Source organism: Biomphalaria glabrata, chromosome 7 (genome assembly GCF_947242115.1).
Source record: "Biomphalaria glabrata chromosome 7, xgBioGlab47.1, whole genome shotgun sequence".
NCBI classification, from domain to species: Eukaryota; Metazoa; Mollusca; class Gastropoda; family Planorbidae; genus Biomphalaria; species Biomphalaria glabrata.
Window position 1 is genome coordinate 24,092,450 of NC_074717.1, and position 24,747 is coordinate 24,117,196.

Sequence of the window (24,747 nt, forward strand, 5' to 3'; positions counted from 1 at the left end):
TAAAGTTGATTTTTGTATTATTAAGAACTTTTTTAATTAAAAAAATATCAGAAATTCATAACCTAAACCTGTTTTAATCCTGTTTAAAAAGATCAATATTAGAATAATAATATAAAAAAATTGTTATAACATTATATGCCAACCGCCAGGTTGGCAAAAAATAATCATAAAAAATTGGATTCCGTCAGCAAGGTCAATAAAATCATCCAAAGTCATCCTTGAAAATTGGGTTTTGTCAGCAAGGTCATCGAAAATCCTCCATAAAAATTGATTACCGTCAGCAAGGTCACCAGAATACATTGGATTCCGCCCCAAATCGTCAAATGTCATCCAAGAAATTATTTTTTCTGCAGGGTTACCAAACATAAGCCAAGAAAATTGGGTTTCGTCAGCCAAATCATGAAGAGTCTCCCTTAAAAACTGAGTTCTGTCGAGAAGGTCAAGAGACACTGAGCCCAAAAAGAAACAAAAAGTCTGTGGAGAAGGTCAAGAGACACTGAGCCCAAAAAGAAACAAAAAGTCTGTGGAGAAGGTCAAGAGACACTGAGCCCAAAAAGAAACAAAAAGTCTGTGGAGAAGGTCAAGAGACACTGAGCCCAAAAAGAAACAAAAAGTCTGTGGAGAAGGTCAAGAGACACTGAGCCCAAAAAGAAACAAAAAGTCTGTGGAGAAGGTCAAGAGACACTGAGCCCAAAAAGAAACAAAAAGTCTGTGGAGAAGGTCAAGAGACACTGAGCCCAAAAAGAAACAAAAAGTCTGTGGAGAAGGTCAAGAGACACTGAGCCCAAAAAGAAACAAAAAGTCTGTGGAGAAGGTCAAGAGACACTGAGCCCAAAAAGAAACAAAAAGTCTGTGGAGAAGGTCAAGAGACACTGAGCCCAAAAAGAAACAAAAAGTCTGTGGAGAAGGTCAAGAGACACTGAGCCCAAAAAGAAACAAAAAGTCTGTGGAGAAGGTCAAGAGACACTGAGCCCAAAAAGAAACAAAAAGTCTGTGGAGAAGGTCAAGAGACACTGAGCCCAAAAAGAAACAAAAAGTCTGTAGAGAAGGTCAAGAGACACTGAGCCCAAAAAGAAACAAAAAGTCTGTGGAGAAGGTCAAGAGACACTGAGCCCAAAAAGAAACAAAAAGTCTGTGGAGAAGGTCAAGAGACACTGAGCCCAAAAAGAAACAAAAAGTCTGTGGAGAAGGTCAAGAGACACTGAGCCCAAAAAGAAACAAAAAGTCTGTGGAGAAGGTCAAGAGACACTGAGCCCAAAAAGAAACAAAAAGTCTGTGGAGAAGGTCAAGAGACACTGAGCCCAAAAAGAAACAAAAAGTCTGTGGAGAAGGTCAAGAGACACTGAGCCCAAAAAGAAACAAAAAGTCTGTGGAGAAGGTCAAGAGACACTGAGCCCAAAAAGAAACAAAAAGTCTGTGGAGAAGGTCAAGAGACACTGAGCCCAAAAAGAAACAAAAAGTCTGTGGAGAAGGTCAAGAGACACTGAGCCCAAAAAGAAACAAAAAGTCGTATTGCAACAAGACGATGGCAGCGGTCATTCGCGTTAACAATCAAATCACGTGACTCACGTTACCCTATGAAAAGGGAGGTAATTTTGTTATCAATAAGAGCCTGGATCAAACAGTGAACTATGTCATTAAAGGTTATTTTGGTCGTCACATCAAAACAGCGGGTTCACAGCGCAGGTAGTTCATTACCAGAAATCTCTGCCATGCATTGACCACTGAAGCCTGGTGTGTAAGCAGAGGAGTGCACTGAAGCCTGGTGTGTAAGCAGAGGAGTGCACTGAAGCCTGGTGTGTAAGCAGAGGAGTGCCACTGAAGCCTGACGTGTAAGCAGAGGAGTGCACTGAAGCCTGGCGTGTAAGCAGAGGAGTGCCACTGAAGCCTGGCGTGTAAGCAGAGGAGTGCACTGAAGCCTGGTGTGTAAGCAGAGGAGTGCCACAGAAGCCTGGCGTGTAAGCAGAGGAGTGCCACTGAAGCCTGGTGTGTAAGCAGAGGAGTGCACTGAAGCCTGGCGTGTAAGCAGAGGAGTGCCACTGAAGCCTGGCGTGTAAGCAGAGGAGTGCCACTGAAGCCTGGTGTGTAAGCAGAGGAGTGCCACAGAAGCCTGGCGTGTAAGCAGAGGAGTGCCACTGAAGCCTAGTGTGTAAGCAGAGGAGTGCCACTGAAGCCTGGTGTGTAAGCAGAGGAGTGCCACTGAAGCCTGGTGTGTAAGCAGAGGAGTGCCACTGAAGCCTGGTGTTTAAGCAGAGGAGTGCCACTGAAGCCTGGCGTGTAAGCAGAGGAGTGCCACAGAAGCCTGGCGTGTAAGCAGAGGAGTGCCACTGAAGCCTGGCGTGTAAGCAGAGGAGTGCCACTGAAGCCTGGCGTGTAAGCAGAGGAGTGCCACTGAAGCCTGGTGTGTAAGCAGAGGTGTGCCACTGAAGCCTGGCGTGTAAGCAGAGGAGTGCCACAGAAGCCTGGCGTGTAAGCAGAGGAGTGCCACTGAAGCCTAGTGTGTAAGCAGAGGAGTGCCACTGAAGCCTGGTGTGTAAGCAGAGGAGTGCCACTGAAGCCTGGTGTGTAAGCAGAGGAATGCCACTGAAGCCTGGTGTTTAAGCAGAGGAGTGCCACTGAAGCCTGGCGTGTAAGCAGAGGAGTGCCACTGAAGCCTGGCGTGTAAGCAGAGGAGTGCCACTGAAGCCTGGCGTGTAAGCAGAGGAGTGCCACTGAAGCCTGGTGTGTAAGCAGAGGTGTGCCACTGAAGCCTGGCGTGTAAGCAGAGGAGTGCCACAGAAGCCTGGCGTGTAAGCAGAGGAGTGCCACTGAAGCCTAGTGTGTAAGCAGAGGAGTGCCACTGAAGCCTGGTGTGTAAGCAGAGGAGTGCCACTGAAGCCTGGTGTGTAAGCAGAGGAGTGCCACTGAAGCCTGGTGTTTAAGCAGAGGAGTGCCACTGAAGCCTGGCGTGTAAGCAGAGGAGTGCCACTGAAGCCTGGCGTGTAAGCAGAGGAGTGCCACTGAAGCCTGGCGTGTAAGCAGAGGAGTGCCACTGAAGCCTGGCGTGTAAGCAGAGGAGTGCCACTGAAGCCTGGTGTGTAAGCAGAGGAGTGCCAAGGGATGAAATCAGACATGAGAACGTTGACTTCAGGCATTTAGAACAATAAACGAAACACACAACGGAGATAATATCCAACGCAAGCACGCACAAACATTCAGATCGATGTCTAGAAGAAATGTCAAACAAATTTGTGATGGAATGAGGATCTTGTGAGTGATCATATTCAGAATTGGTCTCAATCATTGGACAGCCCAGCCTTCGAGATGAGTGACGATACAGGGAAGGGGAGAGAGATCTGACGAGATTTAGGAAGATACGATGCAAGTAATACCGAAGAGAAACTTCCACAAGAGAGTTCAATGCATGCCTTTGCTTAACACATCCGTGAGACATCAAACTTGGCTACAGTCTCGATCAATATGCTTGACACATCTGTGAGACATCAAACTTGGCTACAGTCTCGTTCAATATGCTTGACACATCCGTGAGACATGGTACTTGGCTACAGTCTCGTTCAATATGCGTGACACATCTGTGAGACATCAAACTTGGCTACAGTCTCGTTCAATATGCTTGATACATACGTGAGACATGGTACTTGGCTACAGTCTCGTTCAATATGCTTGATACATACGTGAGACATTAAACTTGGCTACAGTCTCGTTCAATATGCTTGATACATACGTGAGACATTAAACTTGGCTACAGTCTCGTTCAATATGCTTGATACATACGTGAGACATGGTACTTGGCTACAGTCTCGTTCAATATGCTTGATACATACGTGAGACATGGTACTTGGCTACAGTCTCGTTCAATATGCTTGATACATACGTGAGACATTAAACTTGGCTACAGTCTCGTTCAATATGCTTGATACATACGTGAGACATGATACTTGGCTACAGTCTCGTTCAATATGCTTGATACATCCGTGAGACATGGTACTTGGCTACAGTCTCGTTCAATATGCTTGATACATACGTGAGACATGATACTTGGCTACAGTCTCGTTCAATATGCTTGATACATACGTGAGACATGATACTTGGCTACAGTCTCGTTCAATATGCTTGATACATACGTGAGACATTAAACTTGGCTACAGTCTCGTTCAATATGCTTGATACATACGTGAGACATTAAACTTGGCTACAGTCTCGTTCAATATGCTTGATACATACGTGAGACATTAAACTTGGCTACAGTCTCGTTCAATATGCTTGATACATACGTGAGACATTAAACTTGGCTACAGTCTCGTTCAATATGCGCATCGCTTATGCACTAAGAAATCGGCACGCGCTTAACAGAAAAAAAAATACATTTATTAGAAGCCAAACCACGTGGAATGTTCTAAAAATACCGTGCCAGCTATATTTAGATTGACTCTGTCAAGGTCTTCGTTCCCAAGTGGTTTCAAACCATCAAGTGTACGGCCGGCTGGGACACATTGCCTTGTTGCCCTGAACCATCAATGAATAGCGGCTAACGAATGGGGTAGGAACTTAAATGGGGAAATTTACCAAAGGCGTGACTGACTAATATCATAGTAGTAACTAATATATTAGTAGTAACTAATATCATAGTAGTAACTAATATCATAGTAGTAACTAATATCATAGTAGTAACTAATATCATAGGCGTAACTGACTAAAAAACAAACATAGTAAATTCAAAAACACCGCCAGATCCATCTTTAAAAAGTGCCAGTAGTTTCCATAGTCTGGTCTTGCAAAGCTAAAAGGTCTGCATTCTCAACGAACTGTAACGCGTTCGTGGTTCCCATATCAAAATACGTACCCTAATACGCGGCTGCTGAAACTTCCTACTGATACAGCTGTGTTTAATATCATAAGGAAAATACATTTCTAAACAATACACATAAAACCTAAACAATTGCCTGAGACACACACGCAGAGGGTCAAACATCCAGACAAGGTGAAGACAGAGTATTCCGAATGACCGGGTCGAGTGATACGACGATGTCTTCCGTTGTAGTGACAAACGATCGTCGGGGTCACTCGAGGCAATACCCGTTCACTGAGAATCAATACAGTAAGAGCAACAGATGGAGGGGGGAAGAAGGAGTTACATCAGAGATACGCCCATGGACCGTTTCCAACGTATTTGGATCACTTGACGTTAATGGAGAAGAAAAGGTGTAACCAAGTGGGCAGGATGAAGGGAGATAAGTGTTGAATAGAAACAGTAAGGAAGGATAAATTATATTAACTTGCAAAACGTAATGTCACGGAAAACATTGAACAATAAAATAATTTAAAAAAAAAACGTATTTAATGAATCTATATGAATTATTACGAAGTATATGTAGTGGCCTCTTTATATATCAAGTTTCTATGCTGTGATAGTGTCGCTCTGACCCCCATTCCCTTTGTGAACACTGGTAGCAGTGGGATACTGGACGAGGCGGCAGTCTCAAGGCAGCAGTGAACAGAACTAGTCACTAAACAAGCCACACAAACACACACGCACACACACAAAGTCCCTCCTCTGGGAATCCAGTAAAAGAGCGCCTGCCTCCCTCAAAGCATTCCTATTAAATCTATTCTGTCCATCTTCCTCTTTAATGCAACAAAACTCGTGACAGACAAGCAAACGAACGTACACGACAGACAAACATAGTGAAGCCACCTGCCATCTATCAACATTCTACTCAATGATATCAGCGCTCTCTCTCTCTCACTTCACTTACATGACATAAATACTATAAATACACACGACGAGGAACGGGAAATACATTTCTTCATGACGTCACCGGTTCTTCAAGTTCAAAGTTTTCCCTAGTTGCCCACCGGAAGTTATAATAACAAGTTCAAAAGAACGCTAATAATGGATGCTATTGGCTAATGTAGAAAACGGTAGGGCGGAGTGGTTCTCAAATTTATTCACATTCGAAAGACAAAAAAGCTTTACTGTTGGCGTCGAATATAAGAAATTGAAGTAACCAAAACAGCGATAACACGAATACGATGATTGACGATGATCAGATCTACAACTTTGAGTTCGGGTATGGAGTGGAAAAGCTCAAGAGAGATCTGAATGGAAGGCTGTGCTGAAGCAGGCCAGAGCCCTCTCCGTGGGATGTAGCGCCACTGGAATGGATGGATGGAAAATAGCGAAATGCGAAAAACATATTCCAAGAGAAGCCTGCAATGTCTTGCTCCTAGTCACTGACCGACAAATTATCCTCAATTTATTTCCAAATAGCTCATCGGATCGTTTACTTTTGGATCACTTCAACGGGGCCATCACACAGTCCGAAAATGTGGACGTTTTCACCATTCTCCCTCTAACTTATAAAAACTTTATATAAACTAAAATATTAAATTATAAGAGAGAAAATTTAAAAGTAGCCCAAAATATTTTTTTTTGACTATTAAATCATTGAACCCAAGGCAACTATCTTCATATATAATGTTTGGTGAGATTTTGTATCAATGTACTTGCACCGGGGTGATATTTTGTTTTGTATCATGATTTGTTTATGATTCTTACAGAAAACTGACCCAATAAATCATGTACTATGAAAACGTTGACAAGAAAGAAGTAGCGGTGAGAATACTTGACGTTGGACTTCCTTGATAGCATATTGCAGAGAGAGAGAGAGAGAAAACACTTACATTGATTACGACAGATAAAAAAAAAAACAACAGCATTAAAACAACATTAATATAATAATTAAACAAAAAGAATATGGAAGACAGTTTTTTTTTAGGAAATTTTATATTGATAAAACAATTAATAGTTTTCAGCTCTTTAATAAGAAATATTCTCTCAAGTCAACTGAAGCGAGACCAAAGTGTATCAATAGGTCTGTGCACACAGTCCCACATCTAGTATACGCCACTGTTAATAATGTGTCAATGAATATGCTACACATCTGCAAGCCAAGCAAAACCAAGAGAAATAAATGAAAGTACTTACCATATACAGCGGAGTATTCCCTTCCTAAGTTGTGTGATGGTCATAAGTAGATTGTCCAGGTTTGGTTTGAGGTTGAATATTCAATATCAAGGTAGAGACCGGAGAAGTTTTGATGTTCACAAGTAGTTGTGAAGAAATATTTGATGTTCACAGTTAGTATATTTAAGAAGAAACAAGGAAATATTTTTTAAAAATACGTTTTTACAAAACAAAGATTCTACACAGCATAGTTGTACAAATTAGTTAGGATCAGTCATGTAACTTACGTTGTACTAGATCTAGAATCTAAACTAACAATAAAAAAAGCATTTATAAAAATATTAATAACAAAAAAGGAGGGAACCGCCTGAATTCGAACTTATGGCTCAAGCCTTTTCAGGCTTCTCAAGCCACCACATTAACTACTCTGCTAGTGGAGATCCTATGAACATGGAAGATTGTATAGTTATCTATTGTTTCTAGAGTCTAGACCTATTTTGCATGTTGTGTTCACTAAAACTCAGACGACGACCTATAAAGGGGACTAATTCAGCTTCCCACCACTTCAGTGAAGTACAAAATCTTTCTCTTGTTTGAAATACCAAACAAAATAATTAATTACCAATAGTTAATTAACTATTTTTTTTACATTGATTCTTGCGTTGTCAGAAAAAAAGAAATAATTTTACAAAATTTCAACTTTATTCGAGATTGGGTGTCGGAGAAATAACGTGTTCAAACTTTTGATCACACAGACAGAGTGGGTTGATATAAGCTTTGTAAAAATAGAGGGGTTTGGAGGGGTAGTGAATATAGGTTAGTGTTAGAATGATAACGTCAAACTAAAGCTTAAACACACACAAAACAAAAATTGAAAAGAAAAAACTTAAAATGTTTAGCACTAACTTTTGAAAGTGTTTAGTAATGCTGTACTGAGATAACCGAATTTAATAGATGATTGTAATGAATATGTCCCAGATAAATAGCGGTGGCTAAACAAGAATTAGACATTAATATTATAGCATGTAGTTTTTTAAAAAAAAAACATTAACTCCTTAAAAAACAAAACTAGAGTTATAACGCCAAAATGTTTAATAAGCGGATGTCCACTAATAAATGAACTATTAGTCTAATTACATGATTGGCCAATGTGTAATGTGCTGTTTTTGTGTGTGAATTGGTGTTAAATGTAGATCTTAGTCTTGAGTATTGTTTCTTTGCAAGAGAATCGGACAACAATTTCTTCTCTTTTCTTTTTTATCTGATTTTTATTTCTGGAAGAAAGTCATTTTGTTGGCGCTTTAGGCCATTACGCGACGTTTTGGCGCAGCCATTTTGACGTGGGGCAATTGGCGCTAAAAATCTCAGACGAAAAAAACAACAACATAAAAACTTTTTTATAATAATAATAATATGACGCCCCTGAGTCCACCCAATTCTAGTCATTGTTTCACATTTGTTTTCGGCAATATTAAAACACACACACACACAGCCTAATGCTGTTAAGTGACAGAACAGTTATTACACAACAAACTCGCAGAACTAGTGGACCAAATAACTAGTATTCTTCACATGACTAAACGTTTGTACACACATATAAAACCTAGATACATATAGCAGCCTTTTTCAAGACATTACATACTGTCACGATCAGTTTAAATAAACCTAAGCTAGGGTATAAACTTAGTATATTTTTATCCCAGTATGGAAAACCCCACGTGCAGGAGTATAGAAAAACCCATGACGTCATCACACACGCGTTAGGTAGCGCCTCCTAGGGAATGATTGGATTGGTTAAAGCTAGCGTTTGGGAGGAGTTAAGAGTTAAGTTTTGGTAGAGCGCAATTTAGAGAATTGAGTTTAGAGATGTAACTTGAAGAGACAAGTCATATATTTTATTACCTGTGAAATTAGATCTAGTATCAATTTGAATCTATTTGTTGTTGAGCTTTGAAAGAAGATATTCAACTATATACAGTTTTATTTCTGGTACATGCTGTATATTTTTGTGATTCCCAGTTTTTGAATTAAAGTTCTGTATTTTAATTGAAAGGATCTTCCGTTATTTGAATCTCTAAGACATATTTAGATCTTAAGAGATATATCTACAGAATCCCCGGCACGTCCCAGGAACATCTTGTAACATCGGACATTTCAACAACCAAAAGACTTGTAACACATACATTACAGTCATAATGTGTCTCAAATGTCCCTCTCTTAAACAAACATTGCACACACACACACACAAAAACTTCGGCGCCAAAACGTCCTTCTTCGGGTTTATTAACTTTATTATTTAGCGTTAAAATAAATGGATTCTCTCGCATATCTCTGCGCTACTATTAAAGAAGGAAAGAAAACAAAAAGCAATGACAACACACACACACAAACTACATCACGAAACATTAAAACACATTTTCAGTCCTGCAGCTTTTAGGAGGAACACATTTGTTTGCACTCATTTAGCAGACTTCAAAAATATGATAGGAAGCCATGGTCTAAACTGGGTCGTGCTGATGCATTATGGGAAATAAATTACACATTTTTTGAATGTCACTGCTAATTGCATTGAAATAAAAAATCAATGCACACGTCTGGCTACCAAGTCTTACAGTTCATGATGATGAATGGATGTTTCATTTACAGTTCATGATGAATATTTTATTTACAGTTGTTGATCCATAGATGTTTCATTTACAGTTAAAGTTGATTGGATGTTACATTTACAGTTCCCGATGAAGGGATGTTTCATTTACAGTCCATATTAACTAGACACATTTATCTGCTGAAGAATGCAACCAAAATCAATGCACAAGCAAATGTAATGAAGCTTGAGAACTGGAGCTAAGGTCTACAACATCAAACAAAACAAGGAAAAAAGAAAAACAACATGTAATGTGAATGTGTTGTATATTCAATTGATTTCAAGAAACTTCTGTTATGTTGTTCTGAACAAACAATGTAGAAGTTGTTTTTTTTTTTCAGTCTGCTATCAAGCTATTACTTTTATTTATTTATTTTTGGGGGGGAGGTACAAGAAGTGAGAAGAGTTGCTATTTTTAATTAAATTTCTAAGTAAATGTTCAAGGAACAAACAAACTTTACCTTGTTATAAAAATGTTAAAAACACCTTTGGTCAACTTAAAAAGTTACTATTAGGTTCAAAAAGACAATGATGTAAGTATTTAGTTTAATTTTTTGTTGTAAATATGAAATCTGAACGTCATGAAAATAATTGTTATGCTGAATTCTTGTTTCTAGTATCTAGCAGAATTTATTTTTTTCGATTACACAAATTCACAGCAACATTTAAAAAAGAAAAATGGGTCCAACTAGGCACACATAAAATTTAAGAAATTAAAAAGAAAGATGTTAAACAAAGATAGATAAACAAAACAGAGATAAAGATGCTAAAACAAAATTTAAAAAAAAAAAAACCAAACAGAGGTAAAGATTGTAACCAGAGATAAAGATCCCAAATAAGAAAAAGATGCTAAACAGAAAGGTGCTAAAAGGAGATTAAAATGCTAAACAGAGATAATTTAACATTTAAAAAAAAAATATTTCTAACAATACACACACAATATATAAGATATTAAACAGACAGATGCTTAACAGAGATAAAGAATGAAACAAGACAATGATAAAGATGCTTAACAGAGATAAAGAATGAAACAAGACAATGATAAAGATGCTTAACAGAGATAAAGAATGAAACAAGACAATGATAAAGATGCTTAACAGAGATAAAGAATGAAACAAGACAATGATAAAGATGCTTAACAGAGATAAAGAATGAAATGACAATGATAAAGATGCTTAACAGAGATAAAGAATGAAACAAGACAATGATAAAGATGCTTAACAGAGATAAAGAATGAAACAAGACAATGATAAAGATGCTTAACAGAGATAAAGAATGAAACAAGACAATGATAAAGATGCTTAACAGAGATAAAGAATGAAACAAGACAATAATAAAGATGCTTAACAGAGATAAAGAATGAAACAAGACAATAATAAAGATGCTTAACAGAGATAAAGAATGAAACAAGACAATAATAAAGATGCTTAACAGAGATAAAGAATGAAACAAGACAATAATAAAGATGCTAAACAATGATAAAGATGCTTAACAGAGATAAAGAATGAAATGACAATGATAAAGATGCTTAACAGAGATAAAGAATGAAACAAGACAATGATAAAGATGCTTAACAGAGATAAAGAATGAAACAAGACAATGATAAAGATGCTTAACAGAGATAAAGAATGAAACAAGACAATGATAAAGATGCTTAACAGAGATAAAGAATGAAACAAGACAATAATAAAGATGCTTAACAGAGATAAAGAATGAAACAAGACAATAATAAAGATGCTTAACAGAGATAAAGAATGAAACAAGACAATAATAAAGATGCTTAACAGAGATAAAGAATGAAACAAGACAATAATAAAGATGCTAAACAATAATAAAGATGCTTAGCAGAGATAAAGATGCTAAACAATAATAAAGATGCTAAAGAGATTTTCAATGTTGATAAAATGGGTTAGTTCACTAGGAGAAAAATGAAAAGGAAAATGCTAATATATTTTATTGATGCACATTTAAACAAAAATGCTATAGAATTTACATTTATTTTAAATTTGTTTTATCAATTAATTTTTGTTCCTTTTTTTTTTACCTGGCTGTAAAATAATTTCATCCTGTTTGGAATATTTTGTCTGTTTTTGACCAGTCCAATCTGTAAGGGAAATTAATCTTCTAGGAAAAATGTATTTTACAGCCAAACTGTGCAGTATCTAAGGTGTTTAAACTTTGAATGTGGCTAACAGTTAAAATGTAAATTTAATTAAAAATTAAAAACTAAATAAGTTTCTATCTTAGCTCTATTTAAAAAAAAAAAAAAGTAAAGATTGAATATATCAGAGCATACTGAACAAAAGAAAAAACATTTGAAGAAAAAAGAGATTTAGAAAAAGTTTTTTTCCCTCTTGAATATTTATGCTCACAATAATTTTCTCACCCAAATTTCTAGCTAGGAAAAAAATACTATGAAATACCTAAGAAATCTTTTTAAATCATTGATTTTTAAGTCAATTAGATAGTCAAAGAGGTTACTACCACAATTTAAATGTAAATACTAAAAAGAAAATATACAAAAAAAAAATTTGTGAAGAGTCAAAAAGACAGAGATTAATCTCTCAAGAAGTCCAAGTCCCAAAGGACAATTTAAAGAGCAAATATGAAAACATCATCAAAAAATTTAAACAACTTAAAAATCATTTAAGATTTGTGTTCAGATGTGTAGGCCTACTATTTTGTTACTAATTGTTGACAAGTTTCCATACAATAAAACATTTTGCTATAAATCATAGCCCTTTTTAAATAGGACCCTTCTAATACGTTATAAACATAGCTATATGATAATGTTTTATTTATTTACAAACTCAATGTAGATCTAATGGACGAAGTTCATGCATCATGCAGGTCAGTCAACATTTTAATAGTGAAGTGTAGCAAAGTATCACAAATCAATCATTCAAATTACAATGCAGGGATGAAGTGAACTAGATAGGTTCAAGTGTGAAACCATTACACACAAATTGCTCTACTATGATGAGAGACATCATTGCTGACATATTCATGCATTTCACAAGTCTTAGAGATTATGATAGGGACACAAAAATGTAAGTGTCTAAAATTAGCAAGTTGTTTCATTAAATTGTTTTGTTGTTTTTTATTTCATTAAGAATTAGTTGAAAATATCATTTATTAATTTTCAAAAAATATTTTTCAAACTAAATTCAACTGTTTGAAATCGTGGAACAAACACAACAGTTTTAGCAAAGCAGTACAAGTTTGACATTTTTTGTTTGTTTTACATGTTTCAGATTATTTACTTCCTAGTCCAAAAGGACAGGGTATGGCACTGGGCAGGGTATGAACCAGGGACCATCAAGAAGTCAGAACAACAGTTTAGCATGCATACTGCACATCCAGGCAGTCATCCTTTTAATTGACAGCACTATGGAAATCTACATTAAATAACTTTTATAATGCAACTTAATTCTGTTAGATGTTGTTCGAGGTGCAGACATTGACACAAAGTAAATAAATGATTATGATTTACTTCCAATTTTCTTACCAACAGTACGCAGATGTAAATAAATATGACTTGAAATGTTTTCAAATAATAGTTTGTAATGAATAAACAGAGCTACATGGTGTTAGGGACAGTGCTTTTAAACACAATAATAAAAGTCATCAAGACAAAGTTTGGAAACATTACTTTTAGTCTTCCTTACAAAGCTAGATCACCTTTACTTTAAGACTGGGAAACTTATAATTAGACAAAAATATTCTATTCTCATTTAGGATTATATTGTTTTAATTTATATCTTTCGGAAGTATTAAGGCCACGCCATGAAAGAATAAAATGTACAAGACTAAAATCAACTTCTTAGACAAAAACTTTAAATAATTTGTTGGGTACCTTTTTTGGAGGGCACTTGAATGCTTGTCTGTGGCACAGCCCCATAGCCCTCTCCAAGATCTGTAAAGGGGAGTTCCTCCTCATCAAATGGCTTGGAGACTATAAACCTTGCCCCTGCCATAATTTTATCCCAGATGGATGAACTGGGATGACCTGTGATGGATATGACATCAGAGAGACTTAATCATTCATATTCTGAACCAATGCTAAGAGATAACTCTGCTTGTATAATTTTTTCCTTTCACTTTATCAGCAGAAGTGGAACTGATAGAAGTTTCATTCATCTAATGTATTTTTTAAGTTTTCATCAACAGGAATTAAATCCTTTCAACTAATTAAATCACATAAACTGCTTTTTCATCCCCTTATTAAATCTCTGATCAAATGAAAATTTGTCTAACTTGTAAGAAGCATTCATTGTCTATAAAGTTCAAGATTAATTATCAATTAGCAGTGTCTTTTCTCTAGATCTATTATTATTATAAATATTATTATAAATTATATATAGATATATTCATGTGTTCTATAAGTCACAATCTAAAATAAATATAGTGTGGTGACTGGAGAGCATTCAAGGGGGATCAAATAAATAATTACAATTAATAAAGTAAAGTACATGTAAAGTACCCCATTGAGACCTTTGCAATCTATAGGGCAGATGAAGGTTTTTGATTTAGCAGCATCACTAGATCTAGGTTTATTTTATGTTTCAGGGTGTTAGGCTTGGGGCTCTGTGTAGTGCAGTGGTGGGCAAAAAGTTTCAAGTAAACAAAAATTATTCTTATTGGCTATACTTCAATACACTCGATCAAAGACACAATCTCAAGCCAGGTTATGCTTGGAACAAGATGGCAAGTGTAACAACTGAAAAAGCTCGATCTTTGAATGAGAAAAAAAAAATTTTTCAAGAATATCCCAACCATAAACTTTAAACAGGAAAGTTTGCACAAAGCTGCATAAATTAATAATTCCTTGATTATTGGAATATATATATACACACACATAAACACATATATGCGGCCCCCCATTCCCAAAATTGTTTTAATGCGGCCCTCGATACAAAAAGGTTGCCCACCCCTGGTGTAGTGCATCCTTTTGAGCTTGCCTTGATTTTAGTATAGAGCCTTGCATCTCCTTCAAGTAATAGTGTGACCAAAATTATATATATATATAGCAAAGCAGCAAGTTTTGGGTTAGCCTGTGTTCCTTCCACCCTAAGACCTTCTTGTGGTCTTAAAAAATATATAAAGTTTCGTTGTTTTTTAAAGTTAGTGGCCTCTTTATTGGCCTATTGGCTCCCAGTGGTGAAAAGCTGCAATACATAACTTAAAATGTTACACGAGACTTTTAATTTTAAAAAAATTAAAAAAATGGAATTATAATGATATTATAACCAAACAAGTTATAATTACCAATAATCAACCTTACATTTGCATTTTGTTTATTATTTCTTATTAATTTTGGAAGGTGATTTTAAGATTTTAATAAGTATGAAAACAAACTATTTCTTTTTGGAACATTAGGAATAATAATTTGTACAAATTAAAACCATCAAATTAAATATAAGTACCCTGTTGGGAGAAAGACTGCACAGTATTTAAATTATCTTTTTAACAGATCGTTAGTGTTAATATTGTGTAGTAAAGGCATTTGTCAGTTGTCTTCATATATTTAAAATTTTAAGCTGTAAAAAAAAAAAAAGCAGACAATAAAACTGGATAATCTAAGGGAGTGAACTGATGGAAAGTTAAAGCTCTTACATGCTTGGACGAGTTATTGAATATGTTTTGTAGTCATTTTTTTTTTAATTTTGTTCCTTGATTATATAAGTATCACAAGATAAAGTGCAACTTTACAAAGAACTTACCAAACATTTTATTTACCATATTATGGTTGAATGTTTCAAATAAAAGAAACTGATAAGGTTAAATATAGATCTATATTTTAAATTAAATTTTCAAAAAAGTTCAGTGTTACAAACTTAAAGTTATATATATATTTCCATTGTCTATACTGGACTATTTAGAAACTATATATATGAAAAAAAAAATGATAATCATTTTAAAGAGTTTAGCCAACAATATCTATATTACCTTACAAATAGAGAACATGTATGAATTCCTAGCATACATATAGATTAAGAAATGTGCCTTTATCTTTGGGTATTTGTGAGTATTTTATTAAGTTGTGTTTTTTAATTCAAATTTTGTAAATTATGGTTAAGTATTTCATCTATTATTGCTACTTTAGCCTTGTGTCTTGAAGTGTCTCTAAGTTGATCAATTTCAATAATAGCGCTACTCTATACAAATATGAATATTAATAAAATTAGAAATTTGATATCTTTATTTTGTGTCTGTTCTAGTTTCTTTATTAAATGTTAAATCTTAAGTTGGAGGATCCCAGGGTCTAAGCAAAGTTAAATAGTATTTTAGTTTTATGTTAGGATTGATTTGTGCATCTTTTACAAAATCCTAATCTTTCAAATAATTTCATCTATCGGTGATTTCATGATAACTTTTCATTTTATTTGAGAACATGTCAATGTGTTTCACTGTGTTTAAACAAATGAGGGGTGATAGTGTGCAGTAGGTTGGTGGGGGAGATTAGGGCAAGTAATGGCTTTTAGCATCAAGGTCAAGGTTAGAGGCTAAAGTGGATGCTCCTATACATGTACAGGTTATAAATGCTATAGAGCAGCGGTTCTCAACCTTTTAAGCTCGATGACCCCCTTTTTACAATCTCACTCTTCGGCGACCCCCATCCACACAGCAATAGAGGAATAGACAAAAACAATCCATATTTTCGATGGTCTAAGGCGACCCCTGGCAAATCGTCAATCGACCCCTAAGGGGGTCGCAACCCACAGGTTGAGAACCCCTGCTATAGAGAGTCACTAGTGCAGTGTAAGGAAAAGTAAAGAAGTGCAAAGGATGCCCTAATTAACTAGCTTGAGTCATAAAGATTCATATTAGAGGTATAATACCATTTTAAAAACGGCCTTAATGTGGGGAGAGGCATAGATTTGGATGTAAATTGATCAAAAGTTTATTTTAGGCTTAGATGCATCAGTGTAGGTGAGAATGAAAGCGAAATTTTAGTACTGAAATTTTGATGCTAAAAAGGGGTAACAGGTCTTTTTGTAGAGAAATTTATGGTTTTAAGATGAAAAAAAAAAGCATTCTACAGAACATTTGTTGTTTTGTTTGGAATATTTGTCTGCACCAAATGAGGAAAAATTTGTAGGTCGCAGCTGAGTTTACAAAGACATTGCAGTGGAGCACTAGCGGATCCAGAACTTCGGAGTGTGTGGGGGGGGGGGGGGCGATTTTTTTCCAAACCCTAACCCTAATGCCCAGTAAACTCTAACCCTATGCATAAACGTGCGTACAGCATATATATATATATATATATATATATATGTATATGAAAATTTAAAAAAATAAAAAAACAGTGTTTCTTAACATTCGGCGAAAAAAAAAAAAGTCATGTTGAGGCCTTTCTCTTGATAGTTTGGGGTTCTGGGGGAGCACTGTAAGCCTCCTCATTGGGGTTCGGGGCAAAGCCCTGACGCCAAAATCGTTTTCTTGTATAATTCACTGCAGAAACGCATTTCCATGACATCTACAGCTCATTATTTATTAGTGGGGTTCGGGGCGAAGCCCCGACACCAAAAGCGTTTTCTTACATTCTTCACTGCAGAAATGCATTCTCCTGACATCTAGAGCTCATAAGTAATCAGTGAGCCCCGACGCCAAAAGCGATTTCTTGCATTCTTCACTGCAAAAACGCATTTCCATGACATCTACAGCTCATTATTCATCCTATTAAAAAAGGAACTTTTGAAAAAAATTTACTTGAAAAATATTCTAATATGAATTTATAGGCCTTTACTACATTGCAAATAAAACGATTAGAAGATACCCCACATATTTAGATTAAGGCTTAGAGGATCGCCGCCGAAATCAAAAGTTCGAAAAATAATATTTATATAAAAAAAAAGCTCATTTGTAAGTTATACATTTATTTCAATAGGCATGTTTGTAACTTTGTTTTGTTACAGAACCTATAATCTAAAGCTCTAAAATAAATTTCTGAAGTGGGAGGAGAAATGAAGTGGACAAATTAGATTCTACTCTAAATTTTTTTGCAATTTTAGGATTCAAGCATAAATTGTGAGCTGTGTCCCAAATTTAACTAGAAAAATTGCAGATTGAGTAAAGATTGAAAAAAGGCGGATTGGAAAAGAATATTTCTGTTGAGAACTCATCTCAATCGTTATTCTTCTACTGAGAAATTTGGTATGAATTCCAAATTTTCCAAAGCAAAGTATTTCGTTAAAAAATTATGATAAAAAATGATGAAATTACATAAACTCTGTCGCCATATTTGACTTTTGTGTTTTAAAACATCGGGTTTTCGTCTGGAAAAAGAGGGGCGGTAGAGTGAAAACGATTAATCCTCGCTCCTTTTTATAATATTTGCTAATGATTGCATTTGGCATTAAAGAATAGGGGTGGGGCGACTCGATATAAGAATTTAACTTATAGCATATATAAATTATATTAGTGACACATTTTTAAAAAAAATTGTAATATCTTAATTATAAAACAAAAAAAGAAAAAGTATTGTTTTGTCCGATGGGCGGAAGGCGATTGCATGAATCGCCCCTTCCACCTGGTACTACCCTTTTTCATTTTAGATTTACTAATGATAAAATTTGATATTAGAGTGTTGTGCGACATAATATACAATGGGTTCACATATCAATATGTAGCTAATATTTATAGATATTCAACTTATTTTGTTCACAAACTATGATTTCTCCATAAAAATAGGACTGTCCCCCCCCCCCCCCCCCCCCCCACACTCAGAGGGCTAGAGTGGGGAAGACAAAACAATCAATTCCCCCCCCCCCTTTACCCAACAGAATCGGCCAAGATACCATAAAGGGAGTGACATAATATAAAAATTATATTTTAACTCAACTAATAAGATGCCATCCCCCCCCCCCCCCGACCCTCATTAAGTCAGCCAACATACTAGGGGGTGGGGCGAAATAATCTTTAAAAAAGTTGAAATATAAATAATTAGTATATATTATTAACTTAAGTAATAAATTCGTATACAGATTGTGTTTAATTCTATACTAAAATTCGTCCGCCCCGGGGGGGGGGGGGGGGGGGAAGAATCCCCCAAGGCCCCCAATTGAGGAGGGTTCCCAAATGAGTGTTAGAATTTTTTTTTTCATTACATATTTCGCCATTTTTAGCGGCCGAAAGGGGAAAAGACGCTATTAGTTTTGTGCGAAATGTCTGTCCGTCTGTCCCGTTTAATCTCGTAAACTAGAAAAGATATTGAAAATCCGACATCACAATATTTTAGACCATTCAAAGTTCTGATGCAACGGCTACTTTTTTTTTTCTGAAAGCGAAAAAATCTAATTTTTAAAATCAGTTATGCAAGCAGTTTTTTAAAGAGAAAAAATCTAATTAGTATGCATTATAAGTTAGACCTAAGTTAAAACGAATAGTAATCTTGTAAACGTCATTTTCGTGCACAATTTTTTTATTTATTGTGGAAATGTTTTTTTTTTTTTTTTGTGCATTCGAATAAGAGATTGATCCTTTTCAAAACAATTACATCTATTATAAGACTTCAGCTAGGCCAGGAGAGGTGCGTTAGCTGAGCGGTACAGCGCTTGGCTTCCAAACCGGTGGCCCCGGGTTCGAATCCTGGTGAAGACTGGGATTTTCAACTTTGGAATCCTTAGGCGCCTCTGAGTCCACCCAGTTCCAATGGGTACCTGATATTAGTTGGGGAAAAGTAAAGGCGGTTGGTCCTGGTGCTGGCTACATGACACCCTTGTTAACCACAGGCCACAAAAACAGATGAACTTTACATCATCTGCCCTTCAGACCACAAGGTCTGAAAGGGGAACTAGTTAGGCCAGGTTCACATCTAACTTTGCATTCACTTGCACCTATCCTTTGATCTGCTGTACCGTTGGGGCACTACACAAGATCTGTCAACCTTCTTTCTCCATTCTTATCTCTCATTTGTCTTTGATATAATTTCATTTGGATGTTCTTTCTGAAAATATTAAAGCCTGCCAGGGTGGACCACTTCGGGGGCCGATTTTGAGTTTGTGTTTCCACACAAACTGTCTTAGTAATCTTGCATTTCATGTCATGATGTTGAATATCAAAATGCAGGAACCCCTAAACAGGTCAGATCAAGCAATGTTGGCGAATTCCTAACTACTCCACTGAGACATTGTTATTATATTATTTCAAGGATTAATAAAAAATCTAGATTTGTTTTTTAAATAGATGATGAAACAAAAAAATCTTTATTAGGCTATATCTAATATGAATCTAATCCTATAAAATCTTTATTATATTTAATGCATGCACACTATCTTGAAAAAAGATGATAAAATAAAAATTTTATAGCTAGATTTAACTAGCTACACACATGATAACAAGCAGATTGCTTTTATAATATATATATATATTATAACAATAATTATATTTAAATATATTTTAAAATTTTTATGTTAGTATATATAATATTTACATTTAGATGTAATGTAGATCCACACTAATTTAATTTTTCTTATCAGTCTTATTAAAGTAAAATCTTCTTGGTTTGTAAAAGTTTCAGTTACCCAAGGAAAAAAAACACAACTTATATTTAACTTTTAGACTATTAATTTTTTATTATTTTATTTATTATACAATAGACTAGATTTGATTTAATTTGATTATAGGCACATCGGCACACTTTAGGCCTGACGCATAGCTATGGTGGGGGAGGTAGGGGGAGAAAGTGAAAATCCCCCAGGGCCGGGACCCCATTTGAGGTGGGCCCTCAGATGAGTGTTTTTTTACATTAAAAATATTATGCGAAATGCAAGTGCACCCAAAAGAGGTCAAGGCCCCCAAATGATGTCAAATTCCTAACTACTCCACTGATATAGACTCTATTGACCTAGTCAATGGGATGAAATGCCCATGCCATTCATTATCAATGTGTGTGTCCCCAATTTAGGCAATTTCAATTCTCCTATTATCCTTAACTTACAGTCACTTACACTATGTGACTATCATTAACATTTTTTTAGATCTAGAGACTAGATCTAATCAAGACAAAGGTATACCAAGATAAGTTTAAGACAGAGACTGACGAGAGTCAACCAAGGACTGAGTGACTCGGTGAGTCAGCGTTGCTCTGGTGACTCTTGACTGTGTTGTCAGTGAGTGTTATATCAGAGTCAGAGTGACAGTGAGACGAGTTGAAGTTCTGTTGACTCAGTCTCAGACAGTACTCAGTAAGAGTCAGTACTGTTCAGTTGAATGTGCCTCTGTCCATCGCAGAGCGAAATGTAACTAGATCTAGATCCAGATTACGCGTGTACCCTATGATAAAGAAACTTAGGCCACAATTTTACCTGTGACTCACTGCTGCTGTCCAGAGAAAAGGTATCCGATAAGTTTCAATCAAACTTTGTTTACTCTATCAACTCTATGACTGGATACTTTGTTGTTTATCATTCAAGGAAGTAGACCCGAAATATTTTTGATTCCAGACTGAGAAGATTTCTAGACTAGGGGAAGCCAATCTTGATAATAAATTCCTTCTTTAATTATCATTTCTTCTTTCATGATAAGACTAAGACCTAGATTTAGATCCATAGGCCTATATCTATCTCTGATATTACAATGTAACGATCTCGTATGCACATAGACTAGACTGACATAGATCTAGGTCTCTATGGGATAGAAATGATGGTCGTAAAAAAGTGGTTATTTATCATTTATTAATTTTAGGGAGAGTATAAACGGGTCTGTCAACTGAAGTCTTATTTGAGATTTTTACGAGAAAATAAACGTCAATGTGAAACTTATTGTTGGATATGAGTATATAGTAGGCTAATATAATGAAATGAACAATAATTTAACAATATCTCATAGCATAGCAGTTAGTTGATCTTTGTATCAAGTCTGCTTTATTAACGCTTGTTTGTTTTAAAGTCGTAGAGTGAAATGCTCATAATTGCTGTGGACTGAAAACGAAATAGCAGTTTAAAAAAGAAAATGGATTCCGCAGTGCTATTAAAGGAAATTTTGATATTTTGTCTTTTTTTTTTTAAATGTAAGCCTAGGTCCAGTGGCATAGCAACCATGGCGCGAAGGGGTTCATTGCGCCCGGGCCCACGACCACTAGGGGCTCAAACCACAGGCGGATTCAGTGGTGGGGGGGGGGGGGGGTAGGGGCAATCGCCCCCTCCCACTCGTTTCGTGGTGGGGGGGGGGAATTTTAGATTAGAATTCACACAATTTGTATACGAATTTATTACTTATGCTAATAATATATACTAATTATTTATATTTTAAAATATTTTTAGATTATTTCGCCCCCCCCCTCTAGTATGTTGGTCGATTTGGTAGGATCGGGAGGGGGCAATGGCATCCATCCGCCCCCCCCCCCCCCAATAAACGTTTGAGTGGGGGGGGGCGGTCCAATTTATTTGTAGAAATCACAGCTTGCTAACATAATCAATTAAATATCTATATGATTAAAACTTGTTATTGATATTTTAACCGATCTTTATAATATGTCGTTCCCCTGTTGACTGATTGGGGGGGGGGGGGGGGCGAATACCTCTTCTGCCCTTCCCACCTAAACCCTTTGAGTGGGGGGGGGGGGGCTTTTTTATGGACAAATCATAGTTTGTGAACAAAATTAGTTGAATTAATATATAAATTTAATATTATGTCGCTCCCCTTCTGGTAATTTGGCCAATTCGGCGGGAGGGGGGGGGGGGAGGCGATTGCCTGTACTGCCCTCCCTACTCTAGCCCTCTGAGTGGGGGGGGGGCGGTCCTATTTTTATGGATAAATCATAGTTTGTGAACATAATTAGTTGAATATCGCCCCACCTTAATTCTTTAATGCCAAATGCAATCATTAGCAGAAATTATTAAAAGGAACGAGGATTAATCGTTTTCACTCTACCGCCCCTCCCCTTTCCGGACAGAGTTTATGTAATTTCACATGAATTTATCATAATTATTTTAAGAAAGACTTTGCTTTGGAAAAGTTAGAATTCAAACGAAATTTTTCAGTACAAGAGTCACGATTGAGATGAGTTCTAAACCCAGATAATATTTTCCTAGTCGTCTTTTTCCAACTTTTACTCAATTGGATATTTTTCTAGTTAAATAAATTTGGGACTATAGTTCACAATTTATGCTGGAATTTTATTGAATTTTTTTTTTTCGAAAAAATTTTTTCGGCGGCGATCCTCAAAGCCTTAATCTAAATATGTGGGGTATCTTATCTTTTAAAGGAACAAAGAAGTTTTATTTGCAATGTATTAAGGCCTATAAATTCATTTTAGAATAGTTTACAACATTATTCAAAAGGTCCTTTTTTAATAGGATGAATAATGAGCTTTAGATCAGGAGAATGCGTTTCTTCAGTGAAGAATGCAGGAAAACACTTTTGTCGTCGGGGATTCGGACATTCCCCGAACTTCACTGATGAATAATGAGTTGTAGATGTCAGGAGAATGCGTTGTCAGTACAGCGTTTCATTTAAATCTAACGTGTTAGATTTTTTATTTAATAATAATAGCAATAATAACTACGTGTAAGCCTACTCATTGTGAAAGTGTTCTTTACGATGAATTATATTTGCCGTTATTTTGGTTCAAGTGTTCTTTATTTCTTTAATATTACAATACCTATTGACTAATTGAAATACTTGAATTAATTGTATCAGTAAACAGTAGATGTAAAGTAATTGTTATTGTTAGTGTGTCTAAAAGATGATCATTCATATGCCCATCTTTTTAAAATGACTTCATAAAATCCTTGAAAAGAAGAGAAAGAAATAAAAAGACTTTATAAAATCTTAACTAATCATAATACACGAATCACCTAGATCAATATATAGACCATATTTCTTGCGATTCTTTGAAGTACCAAACATTTGTTCAAGAAAACCGAGCCAGAGATCACAATAGACTTTTTACTCAGTAGGTTGAACATTAATTTCTTTAAAGAGGTGCTTTAGAAACCATTGTCTCCTAACTAGAAGAAGCTGATGTAAAACAGGACAATTGCGCTGCGGGAGTTCCTCAAGGTCAGATACCTATGACGACCAATACACATTCAGAATATATATGAAGATTCAATATGCGACTCGGAGTCCCGAAATGCTAGACGGTTGACCAATGACATTGGCCCTTCCAATGATCTGTGGTGGCCTAGTTGAGTTTAGCGATTATGTTAGATTGGTAAGCAAATATATTGTGCATTGTTTTTACTATTTAGCGATGGTAAAAGTAATGACGTACTCAGACAGACGAATGACGTTACAGAATACGGGTAGGCCTACATGATAGGAGAAGAATATGGCTAGGGTTTGTAGAAAGAAGTATAGTGAATAGACCACCAATTAAAAAGACGGATCATCCCCATCTGTAAATAAACATCAGTTAAAGTCTTCACAAGTTTTATTAAGTATGTTCTAGATAGTTGTTGTGTCCCTTGGATGTGTTTGGACTCACATTAGTATAAGTGAAGTAGAGTAAGACAACACACACAATCCAAGACAAGACAAGACACACAATCCAAAACAGACACAGATCCAAAGCTTGAGGAAATTGTTCTCCCTTACCCCCGAGGTACAGGTGTACCTTGTGCATTGTGTCGCGTAGAAGCTTGTTTTCAATAACATGTACTCTCTCATTAGATACAGTAGAGCAGGCATGTCAAACTGGGTGTTCGGGGGCCGCATGCGTGACTTCGTTACATAAGAGCAAGAATTTTCGTGTTTTGTATCTCCGTTCTCATTTGATTCTGAAAATGCTGCTGGAAATATGCAACTAGAGCTGATAGAATAGCAGTCAGATTCTTAGTTGAAATCGAAGTACATTGAAATGGCTGTGCTAAAATTGTACAGTTATTTACCCTGAACGGTATGTTCAATTGCGGAAATTTGCAGCCAGAATTCTAGCTATGTTTGCAAGCACATATCTCTGTGAACAGTTCTTTTCCATAATAAAAGCTACAAAAATACCTCACCGTTCGAGATTATCTGATCAAAATTTGTCATCTGTGATGAAAGCGTCAGAGGCAAACAAATTTCAACCTGACATTAATAAAATGGTATCCCAGAAAAGATGTCAAGCATTAGGACAAAGAAAATAATGCGTAATCATAGTATTTTTTAATTAGCCAATAGTACTACAAATTTAACTAAGGGACAG

At 35.9% G+C, this 24,747-nt stretch overlaps 1 protein-coding gene across 3 annotated transcripts in view; it reads right to left on the reverse strand.

Annotated features, from left to right (window-relative positions):
- The window catches only part of LOC106068750 (solute carrier family 12 member 4-like), a 151,520-nt gene that overhangs the window by 124,866 nt on the left and 1,907 nt on the right, over window positions 1–24,747 (reverse strand). The window contains exons 1-4 of one of the 3 annotated variants that reach the window (XM_056036910.1): window positions 20,921–21,068; window positions 13,468–13,620; window positions 11,656–11,715; window positions 6,989–7,012 (exon numbers count right to left, since the gene is read on the reverse strand). In XM_056036910.1, coding sequence (XP_055892885.1) covers window positions 6,989–7,012; window positions 11,656–11,715; window positions 13,468–13,588 — 205 coding nt within the window. In that variant the 5' untranslated portion in view covers window positions 13,589–13,620; window positions 20,921–21,068. Of the gene's footprint in view, window positions 1–6,988; window positions 7,013–11,655; window positions 11,716–13,467; window positions 13,621–20,920; window positions 21,069–24,747 lie in introns of those variants that run through there. The other 2 variants (XM_056036909.1, XM_056036911.1) reach the window with 2 other exon arrangements.